The sequence below is a fragment of the Carcharodon carcharias genome, chromosome 2 (genome assembly GCF_017639515.1).
Source record: "Carcharodon carcharias isolate sCarCar2 chromosome 2, sCarCar2.pri, whole genome shotgun sequence".
In the NCBI taxonomy this organism is placed as follows: Eukaryota; Metazoa; Chordata; class Chondrichthyes; order Lamniformes; family Lamnidae; genus Carcharodon; species Carcharodon carcharias.
In genome coordinates, this window is record NC_054468.1 from 225,375,927 (window position 1) to 225,390,700 (window position 14,774).

General features: G+C 39.3%; 1 protein-coding gene across 2 annotated transcripts in view; it reads right to left on the reverse strand.

Annotated features, from left to right (window-relative positions):
* LOC121290637 (kinesin-like protein KIF13B) overlaps positions 1-14,774 on the reverse strand; it is a 147,552-nt gene that overhangs the window by 65,321 nt on the left and 67,457 nt on the right. For both annotated transcript variants that reach the window (XM_041211348.1, XM_041211338.1), the window contains exons 4-10: positions 13,500-13,560; positions 11,238-11,330; positions 10,733-10,913; positions 8,843-8,930; positions 5,624-5,758; positions 4,443-4,555; positions 974-1,085 (exon numbers count right to left, since the gene is read on the reverse strand). In XM_041211348.1, coding sequence (XP_041067282.1) covers positions 974-1,085; positions 4,443-4,555; positions 5,624-5,758; positions 8,843-8,930; positions 10,733-10,913; positions 11,238-11,330; positions 13,500-13,560 — 783 coding nt within the window. The remainder of the gene's footprint in view (positions 1-973; positions 1,086-4,442; positions 4,556-5,623; positions 5,759-8,842; positions 8,931-10,732; positions 10,914-11,237; positions 11,331-13,499; positions 13,561-14,774) is intronic.

The following is a 14,774-nucleotide window of genomic DNA, read 5'->3' on the forward strand; positions in this document are numbered from 1 at the left end:
AGCTTATATTTCATTTCATTTCTATATGTCTTAGTTCTGATGAAGGGTCATACGGACTCAAAACGTCAACTGTATCCCTCTCCACAGATGCTGTCAGACTTGCTGAGTTTTTCTAGGTATTTTTGTTTTTGTTCTAGATTTCCAGCATCCGCAGTATTTTGCTTTTGACTCAAATAGCTGAATAGATATACAACTCTTATTAAATCAAAAACTTAAATTGCCACATTCTTTCCACTCCCCTTCTGAAGTCAATGTCTAAGGAACAGTGCCATGGACCCAGAACCACATCCAAGTCACCACTGACCAAATGGGACTCTAGAAAGTGACCATGAGCAGGCTGTTCAATGTGGGGATAGCCGGGTTGAGCCTGATCCTATGATCAGCAGATTTCTACTTCACAGCAGACACCAGTGGATAGTGTTGAGGAATGGGAAGCCTCATTGCTGAAATCAGCTTATTAAACACAGGCCAGGAATCAAAAAAAGACAATATTGAGTATGGTACATTTACATAATAAACCACCAAAGAAGCCTAGATTACCATATACTCTACTGAACCAAAGCTATACACATGACAACAGTCCACATTCGGAGTGTACCCCGAGGCAAAGTTGACTATAAATAAGCTTCCATTCAAGTCTTGTGACGGTGCTTCTTAGTTTCTACATTGCCTCTCAATTAAGAGAAAAATGCTCTTCTGTTTCTCCTCATAATATATTCCATTCATTTGAGAACAGGAACCAGTAAGTGGACAGCTTACTATAAAAGCTCTCAGCACTTAAGATAGCAACAGTGGGGTGGCACTTTTCTCCTCTTCTTTCCCCTCCCCTTACACAATTAACTAGCCAGCACTTTGCTTTCAAGCTATTGCTACATCAGGAATCAGTAGAATAAACATGCACCTGACAACATATAGGCTGTAGGTCTTAGTTATTTTTTAAAAACCATAAACCAGGTGTAAACTATCAGTTTACCTTGAGTAGCCAGGTCAGTACTGAGTCCCTGTAGGGTACAAACTTGTTCTTGTTCTTCCCAGCAGCCTGATCTGCCAAAGCAGAGATTACCAAGCCGAGAGTCGTTAAGGATCTGGGGGTGGGGGGAGAGTTGGAAGTTAGCATAGAGAAAAATTACATTAGCAAGAAAATTGTGTGCGTGCTCATCTATCCTTGAAGACAATTCCAATATTCACAAGGACCATAAAATAAAATGTTTTTCACTAAGGGGACTTTTTTTTTTGTTTTTCTCTTCATTTATGAGGTGTGACAGTAAGCAAGGCCAGAGTTTATTATCCACCCCTAATTGCTATTCATAAGGTGGCAGGTGAGCCACTCTCTTGAACCACTGCAGTCCACATACCTACAGTGCTGTGAGTGAGCGAGTTCCAGCATTTGGACACAGCAATAGTGAAGGAATGACAATACAGTTCCAAGTCAGGGTACTATATGACTTGGAGAGGTGCTTGAAGATGGCAGTGTTTCCTTGCACCTGCTGCCCTTGTTCTTCAGATGCCAGTTTGGAAGATGCTGTTAACAGACATACTTATACTTGGTTTAAAAATTGCATTATCAGGAGGTAAGTAAGGGACCAACTTGGTTCAGTTGGTGCATTCTTAACCTGGGTCAGAAGGAATTGGCTCGAGTCCTGCACCACAGTTTGGAGTGCATAACCAAGGCGATACACTCTAGTGTTCCAGAAGTGCTCCATTTTCAGAGGAGTCATACTTTAAATGAGGAGTCCCACCTGCCTGTTCTGGTGGCTCAGGCAGGCATTAAAGATCTTAGGAAATTAATCAAAGAGTTACAAGATCACTCTGGGTCCTGCCAGTACCAACCTCGACTATTTCAATGGTTGGGCTCCCATTAACCTGCAATAAACTTCAACTCATTGAAAACTCTGCTTCTCACATCCTATTCTGCAACAAGTCCCACTCACCCATCCAGCACTTCTTGCAAACCTACAACGGCTCCCGGTACCCTTAAAATTCTTATCTGACCTCAACTCTAACCTCCACAAACCATTCAAACACCACCCCAAAACTTTCCATTCTTCTGACTCCAGCCTTGTGCACCTCACTCCCATCCTCTCTCGCCCTTCTGCCCTGATCCTATCTCTAACTGTCACGCTTTAGCCATACAGGCTGCCAAACTCCAGAATTCTCTCTCTAAAACCCTCTGCCATTCCTCCTTTAAGACACATTTCACTGACCAGAATAGCTCTTGCTTTATCTTGGTGTCCATTTTTGTCTAATTACACCTGTGAAGTGTAAAGGACAACTTTCTACTTTAAAAGGCACTACTGGTTGTTGCTGCTGCTGCCATTGCACATACCCTTTGACATCAGTTCACTCTTTTTTCCCTTTCTTCCTTCGGTCACTAGCCTTCTGCCCCCAGGAACACTCTCTGTCGGTGCCTTACCCTGGCACCTTCCTCTCTATCTTCGAAAAGTAGACAAAGTTCTTCTCCTCAACTATGCTTTTGCCAACTTGTTTTCATTTTCTCCCTAAGTGTCTTTTTGTCTAACACACCAATGCGATCCCTCTGAAATACGCATGGTGATTGCATGAGGAGCAATATTTTCCGTACTAATCCAAATTCAGTTTGCACTCCTGAAGTTAGATATAGACAGTTTGTAAAAAGGAATTCATGACCTTACAGAAGCAAACATAAGAGAAGATCAACAAGTCATGCATCAGAGAGGTTTTAAAATATTTCACAATAGGACATCTCATGTATTAGAAGAGAACTGCATTATTAGTAAGGGTTGTTCTAACACTTATTAAAAAATAAAACAGAAGGAGAAATTCATCAAATAATAAAAGGGAGGAATGAGTCCTGTGCTAAAACAATTGATAACTACAAATGGTCAGCTCAAGATAGATAGATAGAGACACAGTTAGAGATTAAGCAAGCAAGAGCCTACCAGAAACCACAATGTGATAAACACAGAGATTTTGAAACCCCGCAGACAAGTGGCCAAGTCAAAGACAACTAAGGAAGGTGTTTAAATACAAGTGACTTCACAGATCATTAATTCAACACAAGTGCAGAGTACTGGTAAGGGTAGATTCACTATTTATCATATGTGGTCTCCTCTACATTGGAGAGAACAAACGTAAACTGGGCGACCGCTTTGCAGAACACCTGCGGTCTGTCCGCAAGAATGACCCAAACCTCCCTGTCGCTTGCCATTTTAACACTCCACCCTGCTCTCTTGCCCACATGTCTGTCCTTGGCTTGCTGCATTGTTCCAGTGAAGCCCAACGCAAACTGGAGGAACAACACCTCATCTTCCGACTAGGCACTTTACAGCCTTCCGGACTGAATATTGAATTCAACAACTTTAGGTCGTGAGCTCCCTCCCCCATCCCCACCCCCTTTCTGTTTCCCCCTTCCTTTTTTTTCCGATAAATTATAAAGATTTTCCTTTTCCTACCTATTTCCATTATTTTAAAAAAAAAACACCCCCACTAGAGCTATACCTTGAGTGCCCTACCATCCATTCTTAATTAGCACATTCGTTTAGATAATATCACCAACTTTAACTTTAACACCTACATGTTCTTTTGTACTATTGTTGTTGACATCTTTTGATGATCTGCTTCTATCACTGCTTGTTTGTCCCTACAACCACACCCCCCCCTCCACCTCTCTCTCTCTCTCTCCGCCCCCCACACAAACACCTTAAACCAGCTTATATTTCAACTCTTTCTTGGACTTGAACTCAAGTTCTGTCGAAGGGTCATGAGGACTCGAAACATCAACTCTTTTCTTCTCCGCCGATGCTGCCAGACCTGCTGAGTTTTTCCAGGTAATTCTGTTTTTGTTTTTGTTTCACTATTTATCAGCCTGCCAGATCTGACTCGGAGCCTCAAGTAGATAGAACATTTCTCCTGCAACAATTGCAGCTCAGAGGAAAAATGCAGTTGTGCAAGCTTTTTAATTTGGAATTACCAGAAAAACACAGGGGAGAAAGTAGCGAAGTTGCAAGTCAAATACAAAGTTTTTAAAGATCCTTTTTGAAGAGTTGGGAAAATGAGCATGTCCCTATAAAACATTACAGGTAGGAAAAAAAAGAGGCATAGTTCCAGAAAACATACAGCAGGGGTGAAGGAATATCTAAGCCGCCATACAATCTAATTGATAGTCACTGTCCCATTAGGTCTAAACATATTTAGATAATGGTTTATTCACCTGTTTAGAAGCCGAATAACTTAAGGGATAGTAATATAAAAGCAAAATACTGCAGATGCTAGAAATCTGAAATAAAAATAGAAAATGCTGGAAAACTCAGCAGGTTTGGCAGCATCTGTGGAGACAGAAACAGAGTTAATGTATTATTACTGAGGGATGGTAACTCCCGCTATCTAATCAACATTTTTAAATGAACGAGTCAGTGATTAGATATAGGTTAAACATTTCACCTGCAATATCACAAAGAACTCACTTGTTAATGTTGCTTCCTTCCTTCAGTCGATCCCCAGCAGCTCCAGACTTTGCTGCCCTCTCACTGCCTGCCAGGTCCACAAGGCTCAGCTTACTCACCTTCTCACCAGAAGTCTACAGAAAGAAAAACACTGGAATTAATTCATATATGGCTCCATAGCAATTTCAAAAATTCTTTATTCACTCTAAATCATCTCTCCCTTCCCAACATGACCCTAGATATAAAACCAACAATTTTACTTACCTTTTTTAATGCCCTTATCTAACTTGTCACTTTTAATGGTCCTCATTTGCATATGAAGTCCTTCTGCTCCTCTCTCTTTAACATCTTACTTTGCCCCATTCTTCCATTTTTTGCACAATGAACCTCATCTGTCACTTTTCTATCCATTTTATTACCCTATACATGCCCTCCTATTCTCTTTCACAATCCTCATCACAATTTGCCATGCCTCCTTAATTTAATCAGCAAATTTCAACAATGTTCCTTCAATTTCTCAGTCCAGATCATTTTTGTATAGAGTGCACCAAACAGAGCTCTGTGCTACATTACTCATCAGATCTTCAAAATCCAAGAAATTTCTTTCTACCTCATCTAACCATCTCTATCCATGTGACACATTGCCATGAGTATAAGTTTGCTATAACTCTCCTATGTACCTTACCAAACACTTTTCAAAACCAAATAAACCACATCCACTGCACTTCTTTTCCAATCCTCCATTGCTGTTCGAAGAATTCTATAAGGTTGATCAAGCACAATCTGCCTGATAGAAATAGACCCTAACCAGCCTGATCAACTCCTGTTTCAGAAAGTACAAGTAATTTCACCCTTTGACTTAAAATTCTCATCCTAGCTTTCAAATCCCACATAAGCACCATCCTTATCTTGCTTTAACTATACTTTCTCACAAGCACCCTTTGCTCTTCTAATGAGTTCTTGCTTTCCCCATCCCGATGGATACTCATTGAGCCATTGTGCACTCTGGAACTCTGTGCATAGTTCAAACCATCCTCCCTGCTTTCAGAAGCCACCTTTTCTACCTAATCTTCATTTTTCCTTTTTGCTTTCTACCCGGCATCTACTTGTTTGTAACTCCTTGATATGAGGCAATCAGGTAACCTTCTGCATACAAGCAGCACCTCAGAAATTCAAGTAGCTGTCATTGCACATGTCCTCACCCCAGATTGAAGATCATATAATGTATGTGTAAGAATAATGTTGAAAACTGCATGGGAGCGGCTGCTCTCCTCATTCATGTTCGTTGCAGCGACTGTTCGAGACTTATTCCCTTCTGACATCAAAGATTCAATGTCCTGTTGAATAAGAGAACCATGTTTTTAAAATATATATACATTTTTCTCCGCCACAGAACAATTTTTCTATCCTGTTTGAGTTCCCTGTTACCTTCACCCATGGCACAAATGTAATCAGGCATTTTCATTCTGGTTGTCTTTTGACAGCCCTCAACAATCAGATTCTTAAAGATGTAAGGGAGCAGTGCAAAATGACTTGCCCCTGTAAGTATTTCTATAATACACCAATTCCTTTCAAGACAGTGGCGCGTGTGAGGGGTGGGGGAGGAGGGAGAATGGTATTTGTAGTGGAGTACCATAGATAACACATTACCTATTTATACTGTATTTTTAAGAATTTCTGTCATTTTATGCCAAAGTATTTCTCTGATTCAAACCTATTGTGAGGAAACTGGAGAATGTTCAGCTGGCACCACCAAGTCGAGTGTTGACTTCATTTCTTTTCATATATAGCAAAATTTCAGCTATTTTTAATGCATTATATTTGAATATGCATCATGTTAAGGTGTACGTGAAGAAAATAAGTCATCACTTCATTCAGCAGTGGTGATGGAAAACAAATTATTATCTCTGTGTTTTGAAACTTATTAAATTAAATGAAGCCGTGAGCATTTTTTAAAGTAGGCAACAGCAAACTATCAAACCATGAAATCATTGATAATTGTTAATAAGTTTGTGCAAAAAAAATGGAGGTTACCAGTCTATAACAGCAAATTACTGATTTCAGTAGATAAATGTCTATTCAGTGAAGTATAGGAATGCAAAAGTTGAACACAGATACTAACATCTGAAACCATAAAGTTCGAACATAACTCATTCCTACACAGAATCTCCGCATGTGGAATTCCTTCTCTCCCTAATCTTTCCCTCTTTGGGCTAAAGCTGAGTTAAGCACTATTTTTTGATCAGATTAACATTCTCTTTTACACTCGCCAACGTTGGTTGGCGAGAATAATTCCATTCAAAACCATCCCAAGAGGTCGGATACTCTTTGTACACCCCATTCAACTATGCTGCCCTCATCCAACTCCAACCTGGTGCCCAAAGCATATTGAACTGACATAAAAACACACAACTATATTTGCCATCACAATGTCAGCGTGAAAACTGACATGAATTAGAGTTGATTGTTATAAGTTTACTAATATTCCCATTTCAAATTGTAATTTGTTTGCAGCGTTTGGGTCATTATTTATATGCAAAATTACTGAAAGCTCCGACTATGCAGTGAACTCTGATAGGAGACTGGTATTGCTCCACTCACTATAAACTTACAACGCTAAAAAAAAAACAGGGCACTATTTCAGGATCCAAATATCACCTGTCAATTTCTTTCAGGAGCTGGCTATATTTTCAGCTTTTGTTTCAGATTTTCATCTTTACATAATTTGAACTAAAGTTTTCATTGGGTTTTATTAATAAGCAAAACTAAAGCACATTTGACAGGATTGAAGCTGATAAAGGCAAGCATTTATTGCCCAATGTTACTAACCCTGAGGTGATGGACCTTCTCTTTGAACTGCTACTGTCCTTGTGGCAACAACCTGCCTACAAATTACATTAGACAGGGAATTCCAGAATTCTGATTTAGCAATGAAGAATCATAGAATGCTTACAGCATGATACAGTATCGGCAATTCAGGTCATCATATCTGTGCCAACTCTCTGCAAGGGCATATCGGCTTGTCCCATTCCCCAGCTCTTTCCCCGTAACCCCGTGACTTTTTTTCTCTTCAAGTGCTTATCTATTTCTCTTTTGAAAGCCATAATTGAATCTGCCTCAACCACACTTGAGGCAGTGCAGTTCACTTCACTCAAAGGGCCATGAATGTTTGGAATTCTCTACCCCAGAGTGTTCTGGCTGCACCATCATCGGATACATTTAAGACTGAGAGACACAGATTTTTGGAGTCTCAAGGAATTAAAGGAAATGGAAAGTGGGCAGGAAAGTAGAGTTGAAGCCCATTTCAATCAGCCATAATTGTACTGAACGGCAAAGCAGGCTCCACGCCTTTATGGTCTACTCCTGCACCTATTTTTTGCATTCTTGCATTCCAGGTCCTAACTGCTCAATGCGTTATAAAAGTATCTTATGTTGCTGTTGCTCCTTTTGCCAATCACCTTAAATCCATGCCCTCTGGTTCTTGAAACTTCCACTAGTGGAAACAGTTTCTCTCTATCTAGACTCATGATTTTGAACACCTTTATCAAATCTCTACTCAGCTTCTTCATCTCAAAGGAGAACAACCAAGCTTCTTCATTCGAGCCTGGTAACTGAAGCCCCTCATCCCTAGAACCATTCTCGCTAATCTTTTATGCAGTCTCTCTAAAGACTTGACATCCTTCCTTAAGTGTGGTGTCCAGAATTGGACACAATACTCCAGTTGAGGCTGAACCAGTGTTTTACAAAGATTTGCCATAACCTCCTCATTAATGAAGCCCAGGGTCCTATTTAACCTGCCCTGTCACCTTCAATGATTTGCATACATATAACCCCTTGGGTCTCTCTGTTCCAGCACCCACTTTAGAATTGTACCCTTTAAAATGAGAAGGAACAACAATACATGCCCAATTCAGAAAGGTGTGCGGCTTGGGAGAGAATCTTGGAGGTTCCCTTTGCTGCTCTTATTCTACTTGGTGGTTTGGTTCATAGGTGAGTAAATGACGTTTAAGTAGCCCTAGTTTAAAAAAACGTCAGCCAGAAAACAAATGATTATGCAAGTTTCAAATCTCAATAATCTTCAACATATATAATTAAAGCAAAATTTGTGTTGTTCCCTTGTTAAATAGAATATTTACAGTTGTGAAAAGCTGTTCGCCCATTTCATTCAACCAAAAGGATAGTAAATAACACCTCAAGCAATAAATCAGAGGGCATGGAAAATGGATAGCATCATGTTAGCAATTAAATTCAAGAAGTTTTGAGTAAAAAGGTCAATTTCTCCCTAGTAGCTACTTCAGTGGTTACCACAAACCAAAAATCTGGTTACACCAACCACCTTAAAATTTTACTTCGGCTAGATTCTAAGAGTTTACTGCCTTCAAAGTCCTGTTTTGTGCAATATGGTTAATTATTTTCCTTACCTTGTAACTTGTCACAGCCAGTTTGGATAAACCATCCACATAAGGACCTAGAACCTTGTGTTCTCTCACCTTCAAAGTGTGTCGACTCCTAAAAAACAAAAGTGCAAGAAAGAGTAATGAAACAAATCAAAAGGAAGTTAGTTGGTGCGCAAATTGGACTTGTACCTCTGGTGTTATACCTAAACAATGCTAACTGATGCTATATTCAGTCTGAGAACTCTGCACTTCGAGCAGCTGATGTACAAAATGGTACCATTATTGCTTTGCAAAGCTGCAGCACTGTCCTAATGTTCATCTTTAATTAAGAAAAAATTAGAAGCAAAGACCATTCAAGAGATCAAAATTCTCTCTAACTTTTCTGATTTCTTTCTCTCATAGTTCAACATCTTGAAGCTTCTCTGTACTATTTCCAAAGAATGCTTTTTAGTTGGTCATAGTGGTCAGAATATTGTAATTGAAATGGTGTAGCTAACCAATGCATAGTTTTTAGAATATATTCTGCGGATGTGCTCTATTACAGACGTATTTTCATGTTTAATCATCGCTTCACCACATTTTTCAACTCATGTATTATATGATGATGCAGACAGAAATGAGAGGGACAAAGACCATTATGCCCTTTATTTTATCCCATCCAACAGACAGGGTAACCTTGCCTACAATACATCCTCACACATCCATCACCCAACCACTAACATAAGTTTCTTCTAATCTCCAGAGATACTTGTGGCTTAAAAGACATGGCTCACAAAAACTGCACACTCCAGTCAGCATTAAGCAGAGAGAAGTTGTGACCAGTGGTCCGCTAGAGCAGCCTTCACGGAAGCAGCTGCCATGCTGGGCTATGAGAATCTCCAGAAAGACAGAATCACAGTGGCACTTGAGCATATGCAGTATGAGTAATGCCTAATGTAGGTTGGAGAAGGCTGTAATGATCATGGTGTAGACTGAAAAGAAAACCTGAATTAGAAGAAATTGGATGTGGCCTTGGTTGGCTTAGGGTATGAAATGAGATTAGCTTCCGGTGCTTTTCCAACCACCGTAGTGCTGTAGAGAAAAAATGAATGTAAATAAATTAACATTTTTTTGTATCCTTTGATAAAGATCTTTCACATTTGCTTTCTTTTCCTCTTCTTGAGGTTTCTGTACACTACAGAGTGATCAATCAAACCCACAACCTGGTCCCAAGGCCTCCAAAATGCAGCGCTGTATACCAGTATACACAGAGCAGCCTTTGGGAGATACTGCATCTGATTTTGTCTCCCACCTTGTGTCTCTCCCAATGAATACATCATAATTAATTTTTCATAGGAAAAAGACAGCCTGGATTGGCCACCTTTTTCAATACAAAGTTTTTTTAAAATTTCATTAATAAAATCATTGGCAAGAAAAATGTTATGATAAAATATCACAAAGGCATTATTCACATATCAATTGATCCTTCATAATATTCAATTGGAATATAAAGAACAGTGGGAAATACTATTCATGATTCAAGATAACACAACTTAATTTAAATGCTGAAAAAAAACAGAATTATATCCTCACTTGAAATGTCAGAGAATTAAGTAAAGCTCCATCCACACAGAAGGAAAAGTAAAAAAAAGTGACACATTCCTAGGTGCACAGAAGCATGGCTGAGGCTGAAATTTACCACATAGAGGAAATGTCAATGGTGATTGAAAGGTAGAGAAATAAGGAACTATAGACATGTGGTATACCTGACAGGTTTGGCCATTGTTTACCAGCAAATCTATTTTTGTGGCAAGAAATACAGGTAAACAGGTGTCAGTGCAGGTTATCACATCTTGTGTTAATGCATTCTTGACAAAATTACTTCCATTTTTAGATCTACACGTTTACTTTTCATCTTTATTTTCCCCCACTTACCCTTTTGGATCAAGGAGGTCCCGGACTTTCTCATTGTAGATTTCCATGAATGACACTTCAACTGTGAAGCTTTGTTCCTCATTTGCGTCTTGCAATGCTCGTTCGAACAGCTTGCTGCATAGTCGAGGGATCAAACCCGGCTTGTCCTTTGAGCCCATCATTGTGTACGATTTCCCTGAGCCTAATTAAAGTTAATAAGGTACACAGCATATCAGAATGAATTCGCTTTCATTTTTCTGAATACCATGGAGAATTAGATCAGTGTGAAATGAACATAGTTACTCTACAAGCAGATGTGCCTTCACATTTTCAGCAGAACAGGTATTTGACAGAAGTAACACCAGATAAGAGTGACATACAGTAAAAGCCTGCAAGGATCTCTGTAAAGTTATATTTACATCTATTCAAAAGGTTTGACTGCAAGAAATTTAGCTAGAATTTCAAGTCAAAGCTAAAATGTTCTGCTAACTACTTGTATAACATTTTATAAGTCGAGGTATCTTACCAGTCTGTCCATAGGCAAATATACAAGCATTGTATCCTTGAAACGCATTTTGCAGCAGACTTTCACCAAGGCACTTGAACACTATGTCTTGACCTGGAGTGAGAAAGCATGGAGGGGGAACAAAGGAGTAATACAGTAGAGGTACACAATTGTGAAGAAAAGGTAATGTAGTGATAAGAAATAAAAATATGCATTAGCGAAGTAAACATATTGTGGCACAGGACTGGAAATCTTAAGTAGGCACATTCAACAATAAAATCTGGATTTTACACCTCCCAGCAGCACTTTTGCATCTCTCTCTGGAACGCAATTATCATAATCCTTAATGTAGGAGTATATATTCTCATATGCCAGCCTCAAAGAAAGGGCTTTCAGCAATCATTATCCCAAATCCCAGAGTTTCCTCATCATCTATATGGTAGACATCTGCCTTCAGCATGATGAAAAGAAAGATACACACTTAGCAGAATGCATCATGTCAGCTACCCAGCTATCCTAGACACTCAAGCTAATTACCAAATACCAGCTTTAAACATCAAGTGTTTAATTCAGGTCCTCATGTTACAGGATTTTGCTAAAACCCGTTTAAGTCTGACTAACCTTCCAGGGTGCTTAGTGACAGGTCAGTGTAATTGCAATTCTCCCTCCCTACAATCAGCAACACTGAGTACAGCAATTCTAATGACAGTGTTTGTCCACTTTCATAAGTTGAGTCATTAGAGAGTTTCAAAATCAAATAGTTCAAGAAGATCTTAGGTTCAATCCTTGGTCTATGTTGACATCAGTCAAACCAGCAACTACAACTGGCCTCAATCAATAGTCCAGGGAGTAGAGAGTGTATTTATCAGAAATGGTGCAAAGCAAAACACCCACGTTTCCCTGGCTTTGTATTTGCTTAAAAGCTGTCATTTAACATCTGAAAGGTTATCAATCTGAAATGTTAACTCTGTTTCTCTCTGCAAAGATGTAGCCTGACCCACGGACTACTTCCAGCATTTTTGGGCTAGTTTCCTTCCCCAAACAGTTATCCAGGCGATTGTCGCTGGTAAGAGCACATAGGTAGATGCTGGTGGTTACCAGGATTAGGCTCAGCTATAATGCTACACTCACCGCCACCTACGTGCGCATACAAAGAATATGCAGTGCCGTAGTGGTATTGTCACTGGATTGGACTAGTGTTCCAGAGATCCAGGGTTTGAATCCCACTATGGCAGATGGCGGAATTTGAATTCAATAAATAATCTGGAATTAAAAATCTAATGATGACCAGAAAACCATTGTCGATTGTCGTAAAAATCCATTTGGTTCACTAATGTCCTTTAGGGAAGGAAATCTGCCATCCTCACCTGGTCTGCCTACATGTGACTCCAGACCCACAGTAATGCGCTCGCTCTCTGAACAAGGGCAATTAGGGATGGGCAATAAATGCTGGCCTAGCCAGCGATGCCCACATCCCATGAACAAATAAAAAAAATTTTGATGGGGTACAAGAGCACTGCCAGCATCTTCCAAACTGTACTGCAGCACAAGTCAGGATCTTTAAAACAGTAGGAGGAAAAATTCGATCAGTATTCTGGAACAAGAGAACAAACTAGACTTTCACACTGTTAATTTTAGTTGTCCCCTTATGGAGCCAAGCACCAGAAAAGTGACCTCCATAAACAACAGAACTTGCTCACTACAACAAGGCCTTGAACAGGTAGCCACCAATGGTACACAACTCTACCACGTTCAAAATAATATTCCATCATATCAGCTTAATGCACGCAGATGCCTGCTGACCCACACACACATTTAAAGCAACAGAGGTTGTTACTTATAAATAATTCCAAAGTGGATGAAAAGTCACAGTGCAAGGCTATGGCATAACAAGGTACAGAGCACTTTTGGTACAATATCCTAGCATTTTCACCTTGCTGTGCCACAAGCTCGTAAATTGTTAAGTGAGTGCAGCAAGTTCCTGACCTCAAAGGGGTTAACAGAAGGAGGTTAAGGAGCAAGCGGATGAAGAGCTAAGCTGATATAATAAAGAGGGTTAGTCAAGTCCTATTCTGACTCCACACCTCTCAGCATTGGCTTATAGCCCTCCGTGGTCACTAGCCAACATTCTCAAATGATGTGACAGGCAGAGGGGCCAAAACAAAGGGAAGGGGTGAAAGGTAACTAAGAAAAAGAATTTTAGAACAGCAAGCAAAAGTTATGTCTCTGAGAGACTTTAATGAGACTCTCAACCTTACACCTGTGTAGAATAATGCAACATACCTGCATACTTCTCCTTAACTGACTCATCCATTGACCAGAAACAGTGATCGTACGCAAAAACCTATATACAAAGAGGGCAAGAACTCACCATCAGCATATGTTCCTTTCTAATAGCAAACTAAAGCAAAGATATGTGGACACTTTTGTAAAATGAAATTAGAAATGATGCATACAGAACAATATAAACGTGCAAATTAAACTAATTTAATTTTTTAAAATAAACAGTCCAATTGAAAGCCATTGTAACTCAGAACTTTCATTCCAGTATTGATCAAGGGTCCAACCTGAAATATTACCAAATCTCTTCTCTTTCTCAAGCTGATTTGACTGCCCTGTTGCACATGTCCGGCAATTTTAAATGTCAAGATTTGTAACATTCATAACTTTCTTTTCATTCCAAAGTATCACCCCAATCTTGGATAGCCCCACAACCCACCATTACAGATTAGCCATGACTAAATTAATAATCAATTTAGTGGACAATATGCCAATTGAACAGTATTGTTCTGGCCTTACCATGGTCTGAGCATTTTATTGAGAGAAGTCTTTTCCAGTTACTAAATGAGGTCAGCTCACAAAAATCATGTCAGAAATTCAGAGCAAAATCTATGTTGTACTAATTATTGCCGTCAGAGAGGTACACAAACTTTAAGGCTCACCAGTGTTTGTAGGCTAGATGCCTAGCCAAAAAAAGTTGATGTCAGTTTAATTGTAAATAATATTTAAACAAACATCTAGTATAACATGTATGAGTAGAACATGAAATTTATCATGTAGACCTTATAGACTGAAATGCTATTTATCCTGCCTCACAAATGAATAAACCTTCAGGTGTACATCATAAAAGTGAAATAACATTTTCCCTTTTGCATTGTATAATGTAAACTTTCAACCTCAAATGATGTCAGTAAACCAAAAGACAAATAACTATTTATTTTACCGAAGCTAGGATACCTAAAAGCAAATACAAGATGGCAATTCAATATTTGGATGCAGGCATTCAACATTATATCACTCAAGCTTTGGCCTGTACCCAATCTATACTAGTCATATAAGTTTGAAACAACAGGTGACTTTACCTTTCATCAATAATCCATTATTCTACACTCTACTTCTCACATAATTCCCCTAGTAGGTTTAAAGGTATAATATTTAACATAGGATACCAGGCAAGTGCTTCAATGCCAAGATATTCATCAATTTTCTCAGTTCTTTTGATATGGGTACCACTGACAAGGCTGGCATTTATTGTGCATCCTTATATGCCTTGAGGTG